General features: G+C 38.6%; 1 protein-coding gene across 1 annotated transcript; it reads left to right on the top strand.

The window, feature by feature from the left end:
- Positions 1 to 382: 382 nt before the first annotated feature.
- Positions 383 to 18787, top strand: kdm5ba (lysine demethylase 5Ba). Its single transcript, XM_077530785.1, has 28 exons — positions 383 to 540; positions 759 to 1082; positions 4913 to 4990; positions 5066 to 5188; positions 5279 to 5449; positions 6781 to 6906; positions 6971 to 7064; positions 7151 to 7248; positions 7352 to 7510; positions 7637 to 7756; positions 8604 to 8762; positions 8999 to 9180; positions 9376 to 9538; positions 9843 to 9962; positions 10121 to 10315; positions 10765 to 10946; positions 11775 to 11899; positions 12016 to 12166; positions 13279 to 13399; positions 13480 to 13835; positions 14899 to 15037; positions 15108 to 15287; positions 15645 to 15803; positions 16191 to 16610; positions 16682 to 16754; positions 16841 to 17028; positions 17823 to 18098; positions 18168 to 18787. Exons 2-28 carry the CDS (start codon positions 930 to 932, stop codon positions 18303 to 18305), a joined length of 4449 nt encoding a protein of 1482 aa, XP_077386911.1. The 5' UTR covers positions 383 to 540; positions 759 to 929; the 3' UTR covers positions 18306 to 18787.
- The last annotated feature ends 14 nt before the right edge of the window (positions 18788 to 18801 follow it).

Genomic DNA, 18801 nt, shown 5'->3' with positions numbered 1-18801 from the left:
CCATGTGGCTGAATTCACCAATCGGCGTCAAAAAGACGGGTTCTGGTTTATGTGCAACAGTTGACCAGATTGACTCAATTTAGAACTGATAAATAAATAAAAACTAATTGAAAGTGAGATTTGATTTGAATATGAAGACAATCTGTTTCCATGTGAAATACACCAGGAATTAATGACACAATGAACTGCCATGCATATTAATTTCACATTTTTAAATATTAAGAGAACAGCTGAACTGTGATATGTTCCTACCAATCGGTTGTCTCCTCGAGACCATTTAAAAACAAAGATCCGGTCAAAGCGGATTGATATGGTAGATGAGTTCGATTTGAGAACCACAGTGTTCTTATCATTTCGGTCCAGCCGGGCGGAGTTAGTGCCCAGCTCACCCGTCCCACTTGCTCGTAAACCGACCAAACCTTCATGCCTCGTGGTGTGTAAATTCAACGGGAATAATCGCCTCTGAGTAACCACGGAACCGATTATCCTTTAAGAAAAATACAATGCGTACGAAGGACTCAACAAGAGTAAACTACTTCGGTAAAGTTAAATTCGTACTATTTTGAAATCTAAAGGGATAACTCCAAGCCGCCTGATATAATGACGTTTTTGTGTTATCAGAATATATAACATAAATGTGCATCAACACAATTGAAATTACTCCAACGATACTTAAAAGTAACCTCAATGTGTGGAAAATTGTGTTTTTCATGTGCGAAAGCGCTCGTAACAAGTAATTTCTGGGTGTCTACTTTTAGGAGCGGAAGTACACAGCTCTGTCACCCTCTCGCTTCCAACTAGATAATTCGCCTTTGAGTTGAATGAGTGGAGAATGGATACGAATTGAAATCTGGATTACAAAGCGAACAAATTGAGCGTGGGCAACCCATCAGGCATCACCGAACGAGCATCACAACGAAGATGCAAGAATGACTCAAGCTCAGCTGAATGAGTTCATTCCTCCCCCGGAGTGTCCTGTTTTTGAGCCCAGCTGGGAGGAATTTGCTGACCCTTTTGCGTACATCAACAAAATACGGCCCATTGCAGAGAAAACTGGCATCTGCAAAGTCCGGCCGCCACCGGTAAGCCTCTCTTAATATTTGTCTTTCTTTTTTTTTTAGACGTGTGTGTGTGAGCGCTTGGCCGGGAAAGAGCGTCAAGTCACAGTCAAAGTTGTGTTTTTTTTAGACAGCTTTCAACATGGCGGAGTGGGGGCTCGAGAGTTGAATTGTCAGCTAGCTATGTGTTTGCTAACCTTCAAACGTAACCGTTTTATGAGCGTTTCAGGACGAAAACACTGAAATATAAATCTAACGTCGACACCTCAAACTGTATCATTTGATCGCAATATTGTGTGAATTCGAAAAATGAAATTAAAACGCTTCCGTTTCTAATACATGTAGATAATTTGTATTGTTTACAAAGTGGACTGGTGTCTTAGATTTACGGTATCTTGGTAGTAACTGCTTAGAAACGTGTTTGTTTGCCCATCTCAATTCGATGGATTGTTGTTTTAGTTTATCGCCTGTCCGATGTTCAGCTACGTGCTCGAGGGGCAACTGTTTATGGAGAGAAAGGACACTTTATCACAATGGCCACACTGTTCGTCATTTTAAAACACATTTCCTACCTTGGTGCTATTAAAATATACTGTGAAAATACTTTATTCATCGACGTTGGCTGTTACTAGAAGTGCGTTTGTTTTTGTCTTGTAGCTTGCTTACTTTGTTCCAACTGGACGATAATTGTGGCTTAACTCGTCAGTCGTCACGCACTTGCTTTACTTCATTAATGGTAAAATGTTGAGTCTTTGACAACAGCACGACCCCATCTTTCAAGTAATTTAGCTAACCTTGTTCGTCATTATTTGTGTTTGGCAAAAGCCACAGCTTTGTCAAGGGTGTGTCCACGCTTCGTTAGCCTAATAATAACCCAAACCCGAAATAAAGGCCCAAATTGGGCAGAGATAAATTGACAAATATGCACGCACTTGCTTGTATCGAATACATTAACAACACAATGTCCAGGATGTGTCCGTGGTTTGATTTATTTAGAGGACTGTAGTGCAAGTGTTTAATTTCACGGTCAAATTGGATGATCTTCATGAGCTGACATCAGGAAATGGCTGGTTTAGTGTTGATTTAGTCAACAAATATATATTGTTCTGTTAGTCGCTTTGGAAAAGATGGTGTTAAGTTTGAGTAAGATTGATGCCATCAAAGAATTATATAACGTACCCTTTATTAGCTTATTTAGGCTGTTCGACGTCGACAGTTTGTGTATTCAGATTCTTGAGACCTGGATGCAAGTAGCCTGTATTAAATTCTTCCCACAATGTTGTGTGCAACAACGATGTTAGTTTTTCTTTTCCTTTTTTTTGTGTGTCTCGTTACTGTAAACTATACAGTCTACACATGTCTGCTCATATACACTCGCTATCCACATATTTAGTGCACATTATGCGCTCACTGGCCACAACATTAGGCACACTTGCACAATGCAAGACCTATTGTTAAGCTCAGCCTTTTAGTTTCTGCGCCATATGAGTTTTTAGGTGTAAATCGACATTTAGTTTATGGTCAAGAGTCCAATAGTAGCACTATGTTTTTGTGTACCTTGTATTCAGTAAATTATACATTTTTATAGGCTAATTTAATATTAATCAATTATTTGCTAAACTTGGAAACTAGAAAACAAACAAATGTGGACAACCTTTTTTTTCCCCCTTTATGGCCATTTCAGTTTTTATGAATTCTCCAAAGAGTGATACTACTACATTTATGAAAGAATGTAATGCAAATATCAAACAAATCTATATTACAATGCAAGATCTATTGTTAAGCTCAGCCTTTTAGATTCTGTCATATGAATTTTTAGGTGTAAATCAAGATATTTAGTTAATGGTTAACAGTCCAATAGTAAGCACTATGTTTATTGTGTAGCCTGTATTCGGTAAGTTGCCCATTTGTATAGTCTAATTTAATACAGTATTAACCAATTATTAGCGAAACTTGGAAAGAAAACAAACAAATGTGGACACTGGGCAACCATTTTTTTTTCTTCTTTATAGCCATTTCAGTTTTTATTAATTCTCTAAAGGGTGATACGACATTTATGAAAGAATGTAATGCAAATATCAAACAAATCTGTTAGTTTTTATCATGCAAAGATAAGAGTATCAAAAGTATCGAAAGTGAAAATTGTGACGCTTCAGTTTTTTTTTTTTTTTTTTTTTTTTTTTTTTTTTGCACCCCATTGACAAATGGTGGATGGTCCACAAAAAATCTGGACACCTTTGAACCGCTTCCTGGCATGGAAAAAAAATAAAAAAATAAAAAAATAGCAGTCTTAAAACAGCAACCTGGCTGTGTCGCCTTTGAAATGCCAGACCCATGACATGCCCCTTCCACCTCCCTCAAATCCAGACTTGATTCAGCCATATGAACAAACGGTTAACACACACTTAATATAATTATTCTAAGCTAGCAAAAAAGGGGGAAAAAAAGCATAGTTTGAAGATAAAATTCACCAATTTTTAAGATGCATGTCATGGAGTAGTGTTCCCTCACTATAATGAAGTTCACTTTTCGTGGCAACCTTGCCAGCATGATGAATTCTCGCCTTATTTGTGAGTTCACAAACTCCGAACAGAGATGGAAATTGCACAGTTGACACGACTTTAAATTATTATTTTACCGTAATAAATTATATATATTCTGAATATAATAAAATGAATAACTCTAATACCCAATCAAATATTTTTTATATTAAATAATATTAAAAAAAATCTAATTTTTTATTTATTTAAAACGGACAGTGCGCAGATACATTAAAAGATGGCTGCACCAGATTTAGCAGCATGCTAATTTCCATCTGTCGTCCCTGAGCCTCAGTGAAGAACAAAAGCAAGTTCATATTTAGAACAATAGACACACAAACAACTCGCATTAAAAAGATGCAGCACAATATTAACATATAAGAACAACATCACCACCAATTTACAATACAAAGTTGACCTCCATAAAAGGTATGATGGAAAGCGTTTTAAAATCTGTGTTGCAGTGTTGTAAAGTACACAATTTTTACTGACAGAGAACGAGTACAAAGGATGGGTCAGAAATCGAGATAAGAATCAAATCAACTTCTGTGTGTCTTTACATTCCTAATTATTATGCATTATGTGTATATCTCTGTAAATGTTCTGTACCCTCTCTAAGGGTTCGTCAATATTTTACTTGCATTCAAAATTACATGGTGGGCCTGATCAAATGCTCTCTTGGGATCTTCTCTCACTCACTCAAGCATTTTTTTTTTATGTAGCATGTTTCATATTGAAAAAGCAACACAAAATAGTGTGTTACAAATCAAAGAATAAAAGACAAACCTCACACCCACCTTACGACTTGTCAATTAAACTGAAACATTCGCACGCACACACCAGTTTGAACATCAATTAGATGGACCAGTTTGCAAAAACCATTTACACAGTTGTATATAATACTGGCACACAATTAGTTTGGGGACAATAATAATAATGTAACATTTTAATGTGAAACTGATCTTGTCTTCCTGTGTCTAAACCAGTTACCAACAACAGATTTGTGCCATTTTGCAGGAAGTAGTGTGGTCTAGTGGTGGTGCAAATAAAATAGTCACAGTGCTATGCTATCACTAGTAAGTTTCATTCACATAACCTTATTAATAGAAATTTTTTGCTTTTGCTTGTTCTGTGGGCTGTATCAACATGTATGCTGGTGAATTATCTGAACTGATAAAATAGTTCAATTGCTGAAATTGCTCAAGCAAAACAACAATAGGTACACACAGCCTCATTGTTATAGTAACATTTTCAAATGAAGCATGCAAGAAAGTTGTTATATTTTCATGTAATTTTATTTTATTTTCATTCAAGCAATGGCAGCCACCATTTGCCTGTGATGTTGAAAGATTGAAGTTCACACCACGAATTCAAAGGCTCAATGAGTTGGAGGTATGGTCACAGAATGGTGTATGGTAAATCATAACTCGGTGCACTTACTAATCACCGTACTTTTATGTTTTTTAGGCTCAGACAAGAGTGAAGCTGAACTTTTTGGATCAAATAGCAAAGTTTTGGGAGCTTCAAGGCTGCACTTTGAAAATCCCTCACTTGGAAAGAAAGAGTTTAGATCTCTATCAGCTCAACAAGGTGTCTGCACATTCTACACAAACAATGTGAATTTTTTTTTGCATGCCAACAAGCTTTGTAAAAGTCTACATTCGCTCCTTTGTCGTTCAGCTCGTGAATGATGAGGGAGGTTTCGATACCGTCTGCAGAGAGCGGCGCTGGACTAAAATCTCCGTCAAAATGGGCTTTGCCCCAGGCAAGGCGGTGGGCTCTCATTTGCGGGCGCACTATGAGCGGATTCTCTACCCATATAACCTGTTCCAGACAGGAGACAATCAGCCTGTACGTCCCATTTCTTGTTGTGATTGATGTCATGTAGCAAAGGGTTTGGTCTTGTAGGCTTCAATCTCAATGTAGAAGTCACAAACGGCACACATTATTACTGTCACTGTTAGTGTATGACTCATCATACGCTTTCTGTCATTTTTTTTGGCTAGCTGTGGGATTTATAGGGTTGGGCGATGTGGCAAAAAAATAAAATCTCATTTTTTTCCCCCCTCAGTCATTCAGGATGATTGATTTTAATCTAATAAACCTAACAAACGTTTTTTTTTTTTTTTTTTTTTAAAGTCTTGTGCAAAATGTTCAGACAACAATAATGAATACTGATTCTAAATCAGTTTTAACATAAATTTAACATTCATAATTTGTGCTTAATTGACACAATTAAGTAGTTGGTAGCTATCTTAAGCATGTCTTGTAAATCATAGGGATGTAACGATAACGGCAATATCGTGATATCGCGATATTAAAACTGCCACAATATCGTAGTCGTCATGGCACAATTTTAAAAGCTGTACATCTGTTAAAAAAAATATGTTGATTTCCATTTGTGTAGTTCTAGCACCCTCTGGTGGCTAATTCATTTTAGTGCATTTTAATTTTCACAAGGCATGTTTTGGCCCTTCTATGTTTAAAATCTATGCTAATGGTCAACATAATATGCTTGTGAACCAATGTGTGCTTGTGAGTCAATATGTGGAGGAACTCAATGTGTGCTTGCATTAGCAAGTAAGTGCTTCAATTTTAAGCGTTATTAGAAATTGGAGGTTGCTTATGCATTGCTGTTGTGTATAAAAGTACAATATTGTGGTTTTTTTTGTTCTGTGCTCTTTTGTTTAAAAAAAAAAATATATATATATATATATATATATATATATATATATATATATATATATATTTATTTATTTATTGTGAGCTTTTTTAATATCGCCAACCTCCCCACAGTACCGTGATAATTATCGTATTGTGATAATATAGTATCGTGATGTTTGGATATCGTTACATCCCTAGTACATCCCTAGTTGCCCCTTGTGGAAAATTTACAATTCAAATTAACATCTGGAGGTAACAGAACAAAAGAACAACATCTTTTAATAATCCAGAAGACAAAATTTTTTTTCACAACTTGGCAAATTAACAGTTCGATTTTCAAAACGAAGATTAACTGAATTCATTTGATTTATTGCCCAGCCCTAATTAAGGCTACAGTATGCGTTTACACTTTAGAGGTAACTCGATTAGATTGAAAGCCGAACGTGCATTTTCTTCTGCATTGGGCTCAAACTTTTATATTCATTTGACTTGTCGTCCAACTTCTGTCTTCTTTGCAGAGAGCCACCTTGACCAACGACACGAAGGATCAGGTGTACACACCACATGACCTGCTACAGCGCCAGTCTGTGCAGCCTCAGGAGATGTGCAGCATCGCTCGCCGTGCAAAAAGGATGAGAGCTGAAGTGAGTGTTGTCCTTTCCTCTTTTGTGTCACACTTCCTTTTACTTACATTACAAAACTCTGCAGAGGGGCTACTTTAAAAGCGAAGCTGTGGAGGTTCGCAAGAATCGTCCTAATCTCAGGCGGAGAATGGGAACATATGTTGCCAAGTCTGAGCTGGGTAAGAACAAAGACTTTTAAGGTCATCAATATAAGTAAATGGTGACGATTGAAAGCCCCCCAATTTATAATTCATCCATGTTACAGGGAGCATGTCGGTGAAAGAGGAGACTGGGGAATATAACGTTACAGAAAGTTGTGAAGAAAATGTGTTAAATAACATTAAAAATTGTACAACAAGTAAAGTAAGTACATTGTAGTTTACCTACAATGACCTAAGTTGTTGTTGTTTTTTTTTTGTTCTTTCTTTTTCTAAAGCAAATTATTTTTTTTCCCCTGACTACTCAGGTGGAGCAGTACATGTGTCTAGTGTGTCACAGTGGAAGTGAAGAGGACCGCCTATTATTGTGTGACGGCTGTGATGACAGCTATCACATCTTCTGTCTCATCCCCCCGCTACATGAAGTCCCCAAAGGAGACTGGAGATGCCCCAAGTGCCTAGCGCAGGTGGGGCGCATGCTCTCTACCTTTGGGGAGCCAAATCCTGATGCAATACACAGTTTACGATTGGAACAACTTCAATTCAGTACACAATAGTTGGATTTAACGATGAATTTTGTCTTCATTTTGCAGGAATGCGGCAAACCTCAGGTTGCGTTTGGCTTTGAGCAGGCCAGCAGGAGCTACACCCTGCAAACCTTTGGAGACATGGCTGATTCCTTTAAGTCGGATTATTTCAACATGCCAGTTCACGTGAGTGGGGAGCCTTGCTGGCGCTGGTCTTATCTGCTTGTCTGTTTGCATGATGGCACACAAATTATAGGGACAATTGTAACTGAAAGGGGCATGTGGACAAAATGGACATTATAATACTGTGAAATATAATTGAGTTCAAAGGGGGAAATCAACCTTAAACATTTCTTTGACAATATGTTATATGTGACCTCACTAGTCTAAAGACATTGATTAATTATTACATTTGTGGAATATGAGTTAAGCAGCAAAATCCAGCCGTTTTGATCCATCTCAGGGGGCGGCCATTTTGCAAGTCGTTGTCGAGTGAAAATGACATCACAGTTGCTCAGGCCTCAAGGTAACAACCAATCACAGCTCAGCTTCAGACAACAGGTGAGCTATGATTGGTCGCAGGCTGAGCCCTGAGCAACTGTGACGTCATTTTCAGTCGACAGCATTTGGCAAAATGGCCACCTTCTGATATTGACAAAAACTGCTGGATTTTGCTGCTTAACTCGTATTCCACTAGCACAATATTAACTAGAATGTACTTATTTAGACTAGGGAGGCTGCATCGAAATTTTTTTTTAGGGGGTGTAGTTGACTTTCCCTTTAACTACATGTTTCTGTTACAACAGACAATGAATTATTGTTATTATTATTGTTATTAATAATAATAATAATAATAATAATGATGAATAAATAAAACGTAAAAAAAAATAGCTACATAAAATAATAAAAATAGAAAGTAAACAGCATTTGGCTTTTTTTTTTTTAAATCTTACCTGAAATTTTGCCACACTAAAAAATGCATTTATTTATTTATTTTTATTTTTTTGTTTTTGTTTTTTTGGTCGTGTTGTAGATGGTTCCGACTGAGCTGGTGGAGAAGGAGTTTTGGCGGCTAGTCAGCACCGTCGAAGAGGATGTGACTGTAGAATATGGAGCAGACATTGCTTCCAAGGAGTTTGGGAGTGGTTTCCCTGTGAAGAACAGCCATTTTGAATTGTCTCCCGATGACGAGGTACAAGCTGTCTCGTTACAATGATGATCTCTAGATATACAACAATAGCGGTTTTTGTTTGTTTTGTTTTTTAGAATCATAGAATGGAGTATTGAGGCATTTTTATTCAAACAAGCTATGTAAAATACCGTTTCTCACTGGTAGCAAGAAAATGGATAATACCATTGTGACATCTTTCAAACTAACTGATGTCAGTTAAGCTGGGCTATAATTTTGAGACTTCCTTTCTTCTGCAGCATTACCTAACAAGTGGCTGGAATCTTAACAACATGCCTGTGCTGGATTCCTCGGTGCTGACTCACATTACAGCCGACATCTGTGGGATGAAGTTACCCTGGCTCTATGTGGGCATGTGCTTCTCCTCCTTCTGCTGGCATATTGAGGACCACTGGAGCTACTCAATCAACTACCTTCACTGGTACACTTTCATGAAGAGATTAACTTTTTCACAATAGTCTATTTTAAGTAATTATGAATTGCACACTTTTGTATTATGTATTGTAATTATGACGCAATGAACCTTAAAATAATGCATCACAAATTAGATCTGTGTATTGTTAATAATGGTTGTTGTTGGTTTTTTTTTCTTCCTTTATTCTTTTTGTCTGTGCAGGGGTGAGCCAAAGACCTGGTATGGGGCGCCAGGTTACGCTGCAGAACACTTGGAGGGGGTCATGAAGAAACTAGCTCCTGAGCTGTTTGAATCGCAACCGGACCTCCTTCATCAACTCGTCACCATCATGAACCCGAACACGCTGATGAACAACGGCGTCCCGGTAACTAGCTCAGTGTTGCAACATGATTTTTAATCATAACGAAGAAGAAGTGCAGTCACTTGACAAAAATGCAAGTTATTACCTAGTTGCTTATATTTGAATATTATTCAGTTCAGTCATGCCACAACAAACCACAGTTGCAATTGTAGGTATGTGTTTAAATTGTAATCTGTCTTGACTGCGTCAACTGTATTGGTTGTTATTAATTAGCACAGGCAAACCCAAATGATAATATGAATAAATACATTTCCAAGAAGAAATGTGCATTATCATTTTTTCCCCTCCATCTTTCTGGCTTTCTTAGATCTATCGCACAAACCAATGTGCAGGAGAGTTTGTCATCACCTTCCCCAGAGCGTACCACAGTGGATTCAACCAAGGTTTCAACTTTGCTGAAGCGGTCAACTTCTGCACCATGGACTGGGTAAGTAAGGCACTCGCTAGGAGGTTAATTTAAGTAGGACTCAGTTGTCCAAAGGAGCCTGCAATGTTAACTGCAAACATGTAGGAATTCATCAGTCAACAAATTGAAAACAAACTGGTTATAACACTTACTTTTAATGACTGCCAATTTCCTGTTAGATGCCTGTTGGCCGAGGCTGTGTGAAACACTATCGGCAGTTGAACCGGTATTGCGTCTTCTCGCACGACGAGATGGTCTGCAACATGGCCTTCAAGGCACAAACATTGGATGTGGAACTGGCCTCCGCCGTGTACAAGGAGATGGTCGCCATGATCCAAGAAGAAGAAGAGCTTCGAGAGAAGATCAACAAGATGGTGAGCAGTTCTAGATTTTAATCCCAACTTTTTAAATTTGTTAGTCAAGTGTTACAGAGCTAATTGTGTTAGAGCGTGAATTGTGTGGTCTTCTGGGTATTTTTTTTGTAATTTTAGTATTTATTTTTAATAAATTATTATTTTTTTAATGTATTTTAGTATTTTATTGACTCATTTTTTTTTTTTTTTTTTTTTTTTTTTATGGTTTTACTAGATTTTATGTGTATGATAGTGCGCTGATCTCAAAGTATAGCTATATAAATAAAGTGGATTGGACAATTGTGCACAATGCATCTGATCATATCAAAGCAAAATGTGGCGTAGAATGAAACCATAATTTCTTAAGGATGCACGGTACATTTAACACATTCTCTTTATCAAACACCCCCCCCAAACACAGCTGTTTTTTCCCTTCTTCAGCTCTAATGACTGTGAATGTGTATCCCCAGGGTGTGGTGCAAACACGGCAAGTAGATTATGAGCTGCTCCCAGATGAGGAGCGTCAGTGCTGCAAGTGTTGGACCACCTGCTACCTGTCTGGCCTCACTTGTGTCTGCACTCCCGGCAAGGTGGTCTGCCTGTACCACGCCCAAGACCTGTGCTCCTGTCCGCTTAGCAACCTAATACTCAAGTGAGTGTTCGGTCGCCATAGCAACTGTATTTTTCCTTTCCTACCTTCAATCAGCAACCTGTTGCCTCTGTAAACCCGTGTCAGAAAATAAACCTGCAAGAAAATGACAGTTTGCAAACCGTTATTTTAAAAAATATGCCAAAATTATCGAAGTTTGTAGGGCTGGGTTTAAAAAAATAATGTATTGAATCAGTTTTCCTTTTCAGGCCCGATATGAAGTCATAAAACCCATAAATTCTTAAGAAAATAGAATTTTAAAGGCAGATTTATTTATTTTTGTATCTTACGATTTTCTTGAAATTTGCTGTTCACGTGAATTTATAAGTATTTTCTTACATTTATGACAGACCTGATTTATTGCACTGAAAGACGATTCAGAATCTTTTAGCTTTTATATTTACAATTATTGAATTAGATTATGAAAATATTCACATCTCATCCTTGGTGATCCTTAATGTTTTTGCAACACTTAAGTGATTGTAACACGTGTTACTTTCATTAATAAACAAAAATCATTTGACCAGTTACTACCTGCGCAAAATTTACTTTGGAATTTAATACTTTTGGAATTTTTACCATGTCCTTGACATCTAAGAATTGATGTGCCAAAACTAATCAATATTGGATTGAAGTGAATCTAATTGGGAAAAAAAATAAGTGATTGAGGAAATTAGAATCTATGCCAAGCCCTGAAAATTTGTCATCTTTTTTTCTTTGTGCATTTATTTAAGGGTGCAGTCTCTGTTGAATAACAAAGATGTTAAACACACCAATGATATTAATGAATATGCTCCAGCTTTTTAATCTCCTGTCTAACTTTTCCCCCAGTTATAAATTTACACTGGATGAGTTATACCCCATGATGGCAGCAGTAAAGCTGCGCGCGGAGTCCTATAAGGAATGGCTGAGTGCTGTGCAGGGCATTCTGGAGAAGAAAGAAACTCACAAAAGAGGTGACATTAATTAAAAAACACTCGGCGTTTTCTGGTCACACCTCAAGACAAATTTTCGTTCCGTTTGTGCAATCTTTTGATGTGCTAAAAGAATGGTCTGGTCTGTGCCTGGTTAGGTCTGGAAGAGCTTCACAGCCTGGTGGAGCAGGCAGAGACAAAAGCGTTCCCACAAACCACCCTCTTGGATCAGCTGCGCGTTGTTGCTGTAGAAGCTGATAAAGTCGCTGTGGTGGCACAACAACTTCTCAATGGCAAGAGGCAGACGAGGTACCCATTTTGTACCAGTGTGATTGAAATACGAATGGACATGTCCATGAATTGTAGCGACATAACTGAGTAGACCAATCATTACTGGCTGCCATTTTGGGCAATATTTGTCTTCAGGGATGTGATGGAAAAGTTGCGATCTCTGATGGGGCTATAGTGTTCCCTTGTTTATCATGGGTGTTAAGTTCCAAAACCTACCCGCGATAATGGAAATCCGCGTTAATTAATTTATTTTTTTTAATTCCCGTTAATTATATATATTTTTCATTTGTTTTTGTTTTTTTCGTTTTGGTATGATTTTACTTTATTATAAATGCTTTTTCAATCATTATATATTCTTTTTTTTTTTCATTTACATTTACATTTTTTTTTTTTTTTTACCATTTATTTTTTATTTTTTAACTTATCCATCCATCCATCCATCCATTTTCTTAACTGCTTATTCCTCACTAGGGTCGAGGAGGTGCTGGAACCTATCCCAGCTGGTTTCGGGCAGTAGGCGGGGTACACCCTGAACTGGTTGCCAGCCAATTGCAGACTTATTATACAGCACAGTATATATATTTTTTTCATTTATGTTTTTTTTGCTTTGGTATGATTTTTAGTTTATTATGAATACTTTTTCATTCATCAGTTGTTGTTGTTTTTTTTTTTTTTTTTCCCCATTTACAGTCAATTTTTTTCATTAAAAGTTTGTTTCCTTTTTAATGTACTTAGTATACATCACAGTATATGTTTTCTATCTCCGGAATGCAATGTTGTGGAGCAATGACAGACACCGTTGGAAAGGTCTTGTCAAGACGAATCCGCGGATGCCTGTATGTCCCTGGGCAGACGTAGGGTTCGAGAGATACGGCCATGCAAAGACAAAAAAAAAAAAGAAAAAAAAAGCATGCTGTAAAAAATCAGCGAGGCTGCAAAAGATTGACCTGCAATAAACGAGGGAACACTGTATTTGCTCTTTAACAGAGGTCACTGGAATTTGTTAATATAGTATTTGTGCAACCTCTAAATACAATGACAGCATATTTTGCCCTGTTATCAATTGTCATCGATTTTAGCTGACACTCCAAATCTGTCATCATGAGTGTTTCCTTTTTATAATGTTGCAGGTTCCGCTCTTGCGGGGGGAAGTCTCAAAGCCAGAATGAGTTAACTGTGGAAGAGCTTCGGTCCTTTGTCCAACAGTTGGACAACCTGCCATGTAACATCAGACAAGCACCTTTGCTGAAGGTTGTCGACCATTTAAGTTGTATTGCTTGACTGTGTCTTTTAATATTAGAAACTAAAGACATTTTTTTTGTGGGTTTTAGGACCTGCTGACAAGGGTCGATGAATTCCAGCAGCGCAGCGAAAGGCTCCTCTCTGACGAGTCTCCTAACTCGGTCGAGCTTCAGGAGCTGCTGGATCTGAGTCTGGGCCTCGACGTCGAGCTGCCCCAGCTGCCTCTTCTTAGGGAGAGGTTGGAACAGGCCCGCTGGCTGGAGACTGTGAAGCAAGCCAACAGCAGGCCGGACAACCTCTGCCTGGACACCATGAGGAGGCTGATCGACCAAGGGGTGGGTTTAGCCCCTCACAGCTCAGTGGAAAGAGCCATGGCTCGCCTGCAAGAGCTCCTGACAGTGTCGGAGCAGTTGGAGGAGCGCATGCTCGGCCTCATGAAAGCCAGGTGAGGGTGAAGGCATGCTCATGTTTCCAAACAAAAACATATCAGGTTCGCAGACATTCAATACATATGTAATGAGTTGTATCTTGAGGCTATACATCAAATATTTCACAAATTAAAGGCATTGTAATCTGAAGGTTTAAATATACTATGTATTTTTTTTCCATGTGTGTATCATTTAGGTTACTTTATGTGGAGCAAAAGATCCATTTAGGCTTGATGTTTTTCCTGGTAGCTTTAGTAATTCCTTTCTAAGATGAAGAAGAAATGTATTTTATTTTATTTTTTTAAACCATAATTCTCCCCTTTTGGATGTTATTAATTTTCTCTCCCAAGATATCAAGGTGTCACTTGGAAGCCCCATGTTCATTCCGGTTACCTTTGGCTAACTTTTCAAATTTTATTATGTGGCTCCACCACTTGCTTGCTAAAGCAAACATAAATAAATAAATAACTCATCTTGAATTGCTCAACGCTAGTGTATTATGCTGACACAGGAAATACAACAGTGGCAGGAAAACATTGGTTCTGTGAAATGTTTTTTTTTTCTTTCAGCCAAGTACCCCTAAAACTGTGCAAAGCATTGCTGATTGAAGAAAAAATAAAATAAAATAATAATAATAATAATAATAATAAAACCAAGTGCTGTGCCATTATTGCCTAAATTGGAAATAAAAAGATATTACTAAACAAAGAATAAATAAACCATTTAATTATAAATAAAGATTTGTTCGCATACAGATGATTATCAACATAAAGCGTCATCTTTTGGGATCCTAGTAAAGCTTTGTTCTTAAAAAAAAAAGAAGCAATTATCTGAATTTTAAATAAAGTTTTCAAGTGATTGACAGGTGATTCTTGGTGGCATATGACAACTTGGATCAAACCATTCTGGTATAGGGGAAATGCTGGGTTTTTAAGACACTGAAATTCAATTGCCTACTGAATATAACATTCTTTTGATGAACTCGTATATATATTTTTAGAAATATTTACATATGCTTTTTAATGGAGTGCCTTCATGTACCCCCAGGGGCTGAACATGTTTTTGTCCATCTTTCCACAGGCCCTATCACAGTATAGAAACACTTGATGCTGCTTTACAAGAAATGGAAAACATCCCAGCTTATCTGCCAAACTGCCTGCAGCTGAAGGACGCTGTGGGCAAGGCCAAAAAGTGGCTTCATGAAGCTGAAGCCCTCCAGGTAAGATGGAGACTTGCTGAAAATGTTGCTGGAGTGAAACCATCTAAATGTTGCCGTTGTACGTTCGCAGCTCGGGGGCCGTATTCCCCTGCTAGAAAGACTCTCTGAGCTGGTACTCAGAGCGGAGGGTATCCCCGTGAGACTAGACCCCCTCAGCCGATTGGAGGCACTGGTCGGTGACGTGCAAACCTGGAAGGAAAGCGCTGCAAAAACATTCCTGCTTAAAAACTCAACCTTTTCTCTTTTGGAGGTATGGAAAGCATCCACTGGTTGTGCTGCACTAAATATTATTCCTAATTTGAAGATGTATCTTGATATTTTTTGTCCATTTACCGAAAATATGTCCTATGTCAATTCTCAAACCAATTTAGGGCATTTCTGGTCAAAGAATCAATGAAACTGTAATTTAATAACCTCCTTACTAGCATATCCACGGAAGAGGGGTAGGACTAGTTAAGAGAGAGAGAGAGAGGAAAAAAAAAAAAAAGTTTGGCAAGATTCTCACTTTATTCTCAGAATTCTGAGAATGCCAAACTTTTTTTCTTGTCTTCACTGGCCCTTAATCTTCTTCCGTACACATTACTTTTTTGTTTTTTTGCTTTGGCAGGTATTGTGCCCGCGATGTGACCTAGGAGCTGGGCTTCATAGGTCAAGATATAAAAAAACAAAGGAGGGGCCACAGATCAGTAAGAGATCCCCCGTCAAGCTGGACTCCCTCTATGACGTGGAAAAGGCTCTTTCGGAAAGCAAAAAGTCTGCCTCTGCTGTGAGTGTCGTTTCTTATATATGTGGGCAAATAGCTTTGTTGTAGTGTCAGATTAACGTCATTAAAATTTAATTTTAATGGAGGAAATTTACAATGTCACTAAGATTTATTTATTTTATTTTTTATTTTTGGTTATCTATTTTTGGGGACTATAATCAGTATATACTATACTATAATATTGTATTAGGGATGGGATGAATATCTGAAAATGAATATCTGCTTCAAATATCGGTTATCGGCGTCCTTTGACTACTAATAATTGGCATTGGTATCAATCCTGGAAAAAAAACCCCCAAAAAACAGTGGTTCGTCTCTATATTGTATGCATTTAGCAATTATTAATGACTGTCCATCTGTAAGTATTTTGACTATCTTCTCTCATCCCAGATGGCCACCCTTGCTGACGTCCGCGACAAGGAGATGGAGACCTTATTGGCTCTGAGGGCTTCAAATGAGTCCAAGCTGTTTCCTGCTGAGAACTGTTGTGCACTTAGTGTTTGCGTTTGCCAAAAGGCGCCCTCGGGGGCCATGGTGCAGTGCGAGCTCTGTCGCAAGCTTTTCCACAGTGGCTGCGTTGCAACAACCGCGGACCTCCGATATGGCCAAGTCTGGCTTTGCCCCTTTTGCCAGCGTTCAAGGAAGCCCCCCCTGGACAAGGTCTTGCCCCTGCTGGCGTCACTGCAGAGGATTCGGGTCCGACTGCCCGAGGGAGACGCGCTGCGCTTCCTCATCGAGCGGACGGTGCAATGGCAGCACAGAGTTCAGCAGGCCTGTACGAATGGACTGCTGGAGGAAGTGTCAAGGATGGTCAGTAGTCGGGTCAGCATTCGGGCATGGCGGCATTATTGTTTGTTAAATTTCATGTGTTTATGTTTCAGGGGAAAAACAGATCAAGGATATCGCAGGAGAATGGCTTTTTTTACACAGAACACCAGTGTGTTCCAATCGATGGTTAGTTTCATCACACAGTGTATTTGTGTTTTGTTTTGTTTTTTCTTTCAATGCTGAACCAACCTTTCTAAATGTGCCTTTCACAGGACTCGTTCCTGAGCTGGAGGAGCTGATGGTGGAGGGGTTCTTACTGCAGGTCACACTTCCAGAGACTGAGCAGCTTTACAAGTATCTGCTGTACAAATTGGCTCCTCGTCCCACTCAAAGGTCACCCTGTCAAAAAAGCACCGAAGATGACGAGCTACGGAAAGAGCGTGCGAAACGTCACAAAAAGGTATTGAGTAGGGGTGTTACTCGATTGCAATTTTTAATTGCATGACTTCAAGTTAACTCATGATTCATTGCAAATTTTGTATCTGTTTTAAATGTGCAATGAAATATTCCATGATTTCATACTCTTAACATAAGTGTGAACAAACTAATGGGCTGCATATATTGTCATTGATACAGTAATTTAATAATAATTCATAATATTGAGTTAAAATAAAAAAATACTATACACTAAAAAATGAGTACCACTAGATGGCATAATTGCATTTTTAAGACGTTGCTGACAGCTCCAGTGCATTTTTCTTTTCATATTAAGAGCCATCTAATCTTTAACATGAAGTAACTTGTGAAATTCTTGCACATTTCTAAAATTGTAAAATACAACTTGTCCCCACTCTCAATATATGCATTATTATTATTATTATTGTTACTGCTACATTTTGATGTGGACGCGTCTGCTGCGTCGTGACTGTAATTCCCCCAGTACAGGTTTTCCAAGTAAGGGGCGGTCATTAATCGCACGTTAAAAAAATTGAAAAGGCCACGACAAGCGGTTTCTAGTATTCTTTAGCACCTGTTCTCTCTCCCCCTCACACAGTTCTTGAAATAAGAGGGGATGTTATTGCTTCACTTCATCACTTCCAGTTGAAGTTAACTATAAAACTGACACATATAACAAAAGAGAACTAAACATTATATATTTGAACACTAAAATGTTCAGCCACACACTTTCAAGTCTGCCAACGTAATGAGGAACAAATGTTAAATTACGTTTATCTTGCGTGCGTGTCAACACAGAGGGGACACTCGAGTCACAACAAAGAGGCACTGAGCATTCCGAGCAAAAGGACCAAGCGACGGAAGGAAAGCTCCGACCCGCAGCACTCTGAGAAGGCTAAGAGATGTTGCAAAAAGAAGTCAAAGAGAAGACGTGACCGGAGCGAAGAAAGCAGGAGGAGCTGCTCCCCTGCAAACCGAGCGTCAGAACCTGCTGCATCTGCGTCCGCGTCCGATTCGGATGAGGACTACTCGTTGTGCGCCGCGCCCTGGTGCAGAGAGCCGGAAGGAGATGAGGTGGGTTTGACGATGAACCACCACAACTGATTTTTACTATAAAACTCCCGTTTGTTTTTATCCTTCCAGTTAAACTGGGTCCAATGTGATGGTAGCTGTAATCAGTGGTTCCACCAGGTCTGCGTGGGAATGTCTGCTGAGCGTGCAGAGATGGAAGAGTATATTTGCATAAGCTGCACACAGCCAGACTTTGACAGAGGGGACTGAAGACAAAAAAAGTGACATTTTGCAGGATCAGATGTTGATTTTCAGCACGAAGCACTTGAAGTGCACACCTGAACTCAGCCCCCTTTATCTTCTGGCTTGCCCTTAGTGAACACGGTGCTAATCACTCGTCTCCTACATTACAACAAGACTTGTGTCACTGTTTTTGCCATGTGGCTGCTTCCTCAGCCAATCAGCTAATCTTTTCCAAAATTTCCCAGAATGAACACTGCAGGGACTTTATATCCAAAAGTCAATTGAAATCACATCTTGCCATTTTTTTCCCCAGCATGAGCAATGTGAAATTTCACCTGTGGAGTAATTATTATTCATCAAAGCAATAACTTGAACTCCTTAATTCCAGTTTAGGTTCAACTGAGCGAAGTAATCCCAATAGAATGCCTTGTTAAAGTGAAAGCTTGCTTAGAATTCACCTCTTGGATCTGATGTTACAGAACAGTTCAGGTAAAATATTAACACACACACACACAAAAAAAAA

This window comes from Festucalex cinctus, chromosome 8 (assembly GCF_051991245.1).
Source record: "Festucalex cinctus isolate MCC-2025b chromosome 8, RoL_Fcin_1.0, whole genome shotgun sequence".
Classification (NCBI taxonomy): domain Eukaryota; kingdom Metazoa; phylum Chordata; class Actinopteri; order Syngnathiformes; family Syngnathidae; genus Festucalex; species Festucalex cinctus.
The sequence above is the reverse complement of the archived record's forward strand: the minus strand, read 5'-3'. Positions and strand labels throughout refer to the sequence as shown.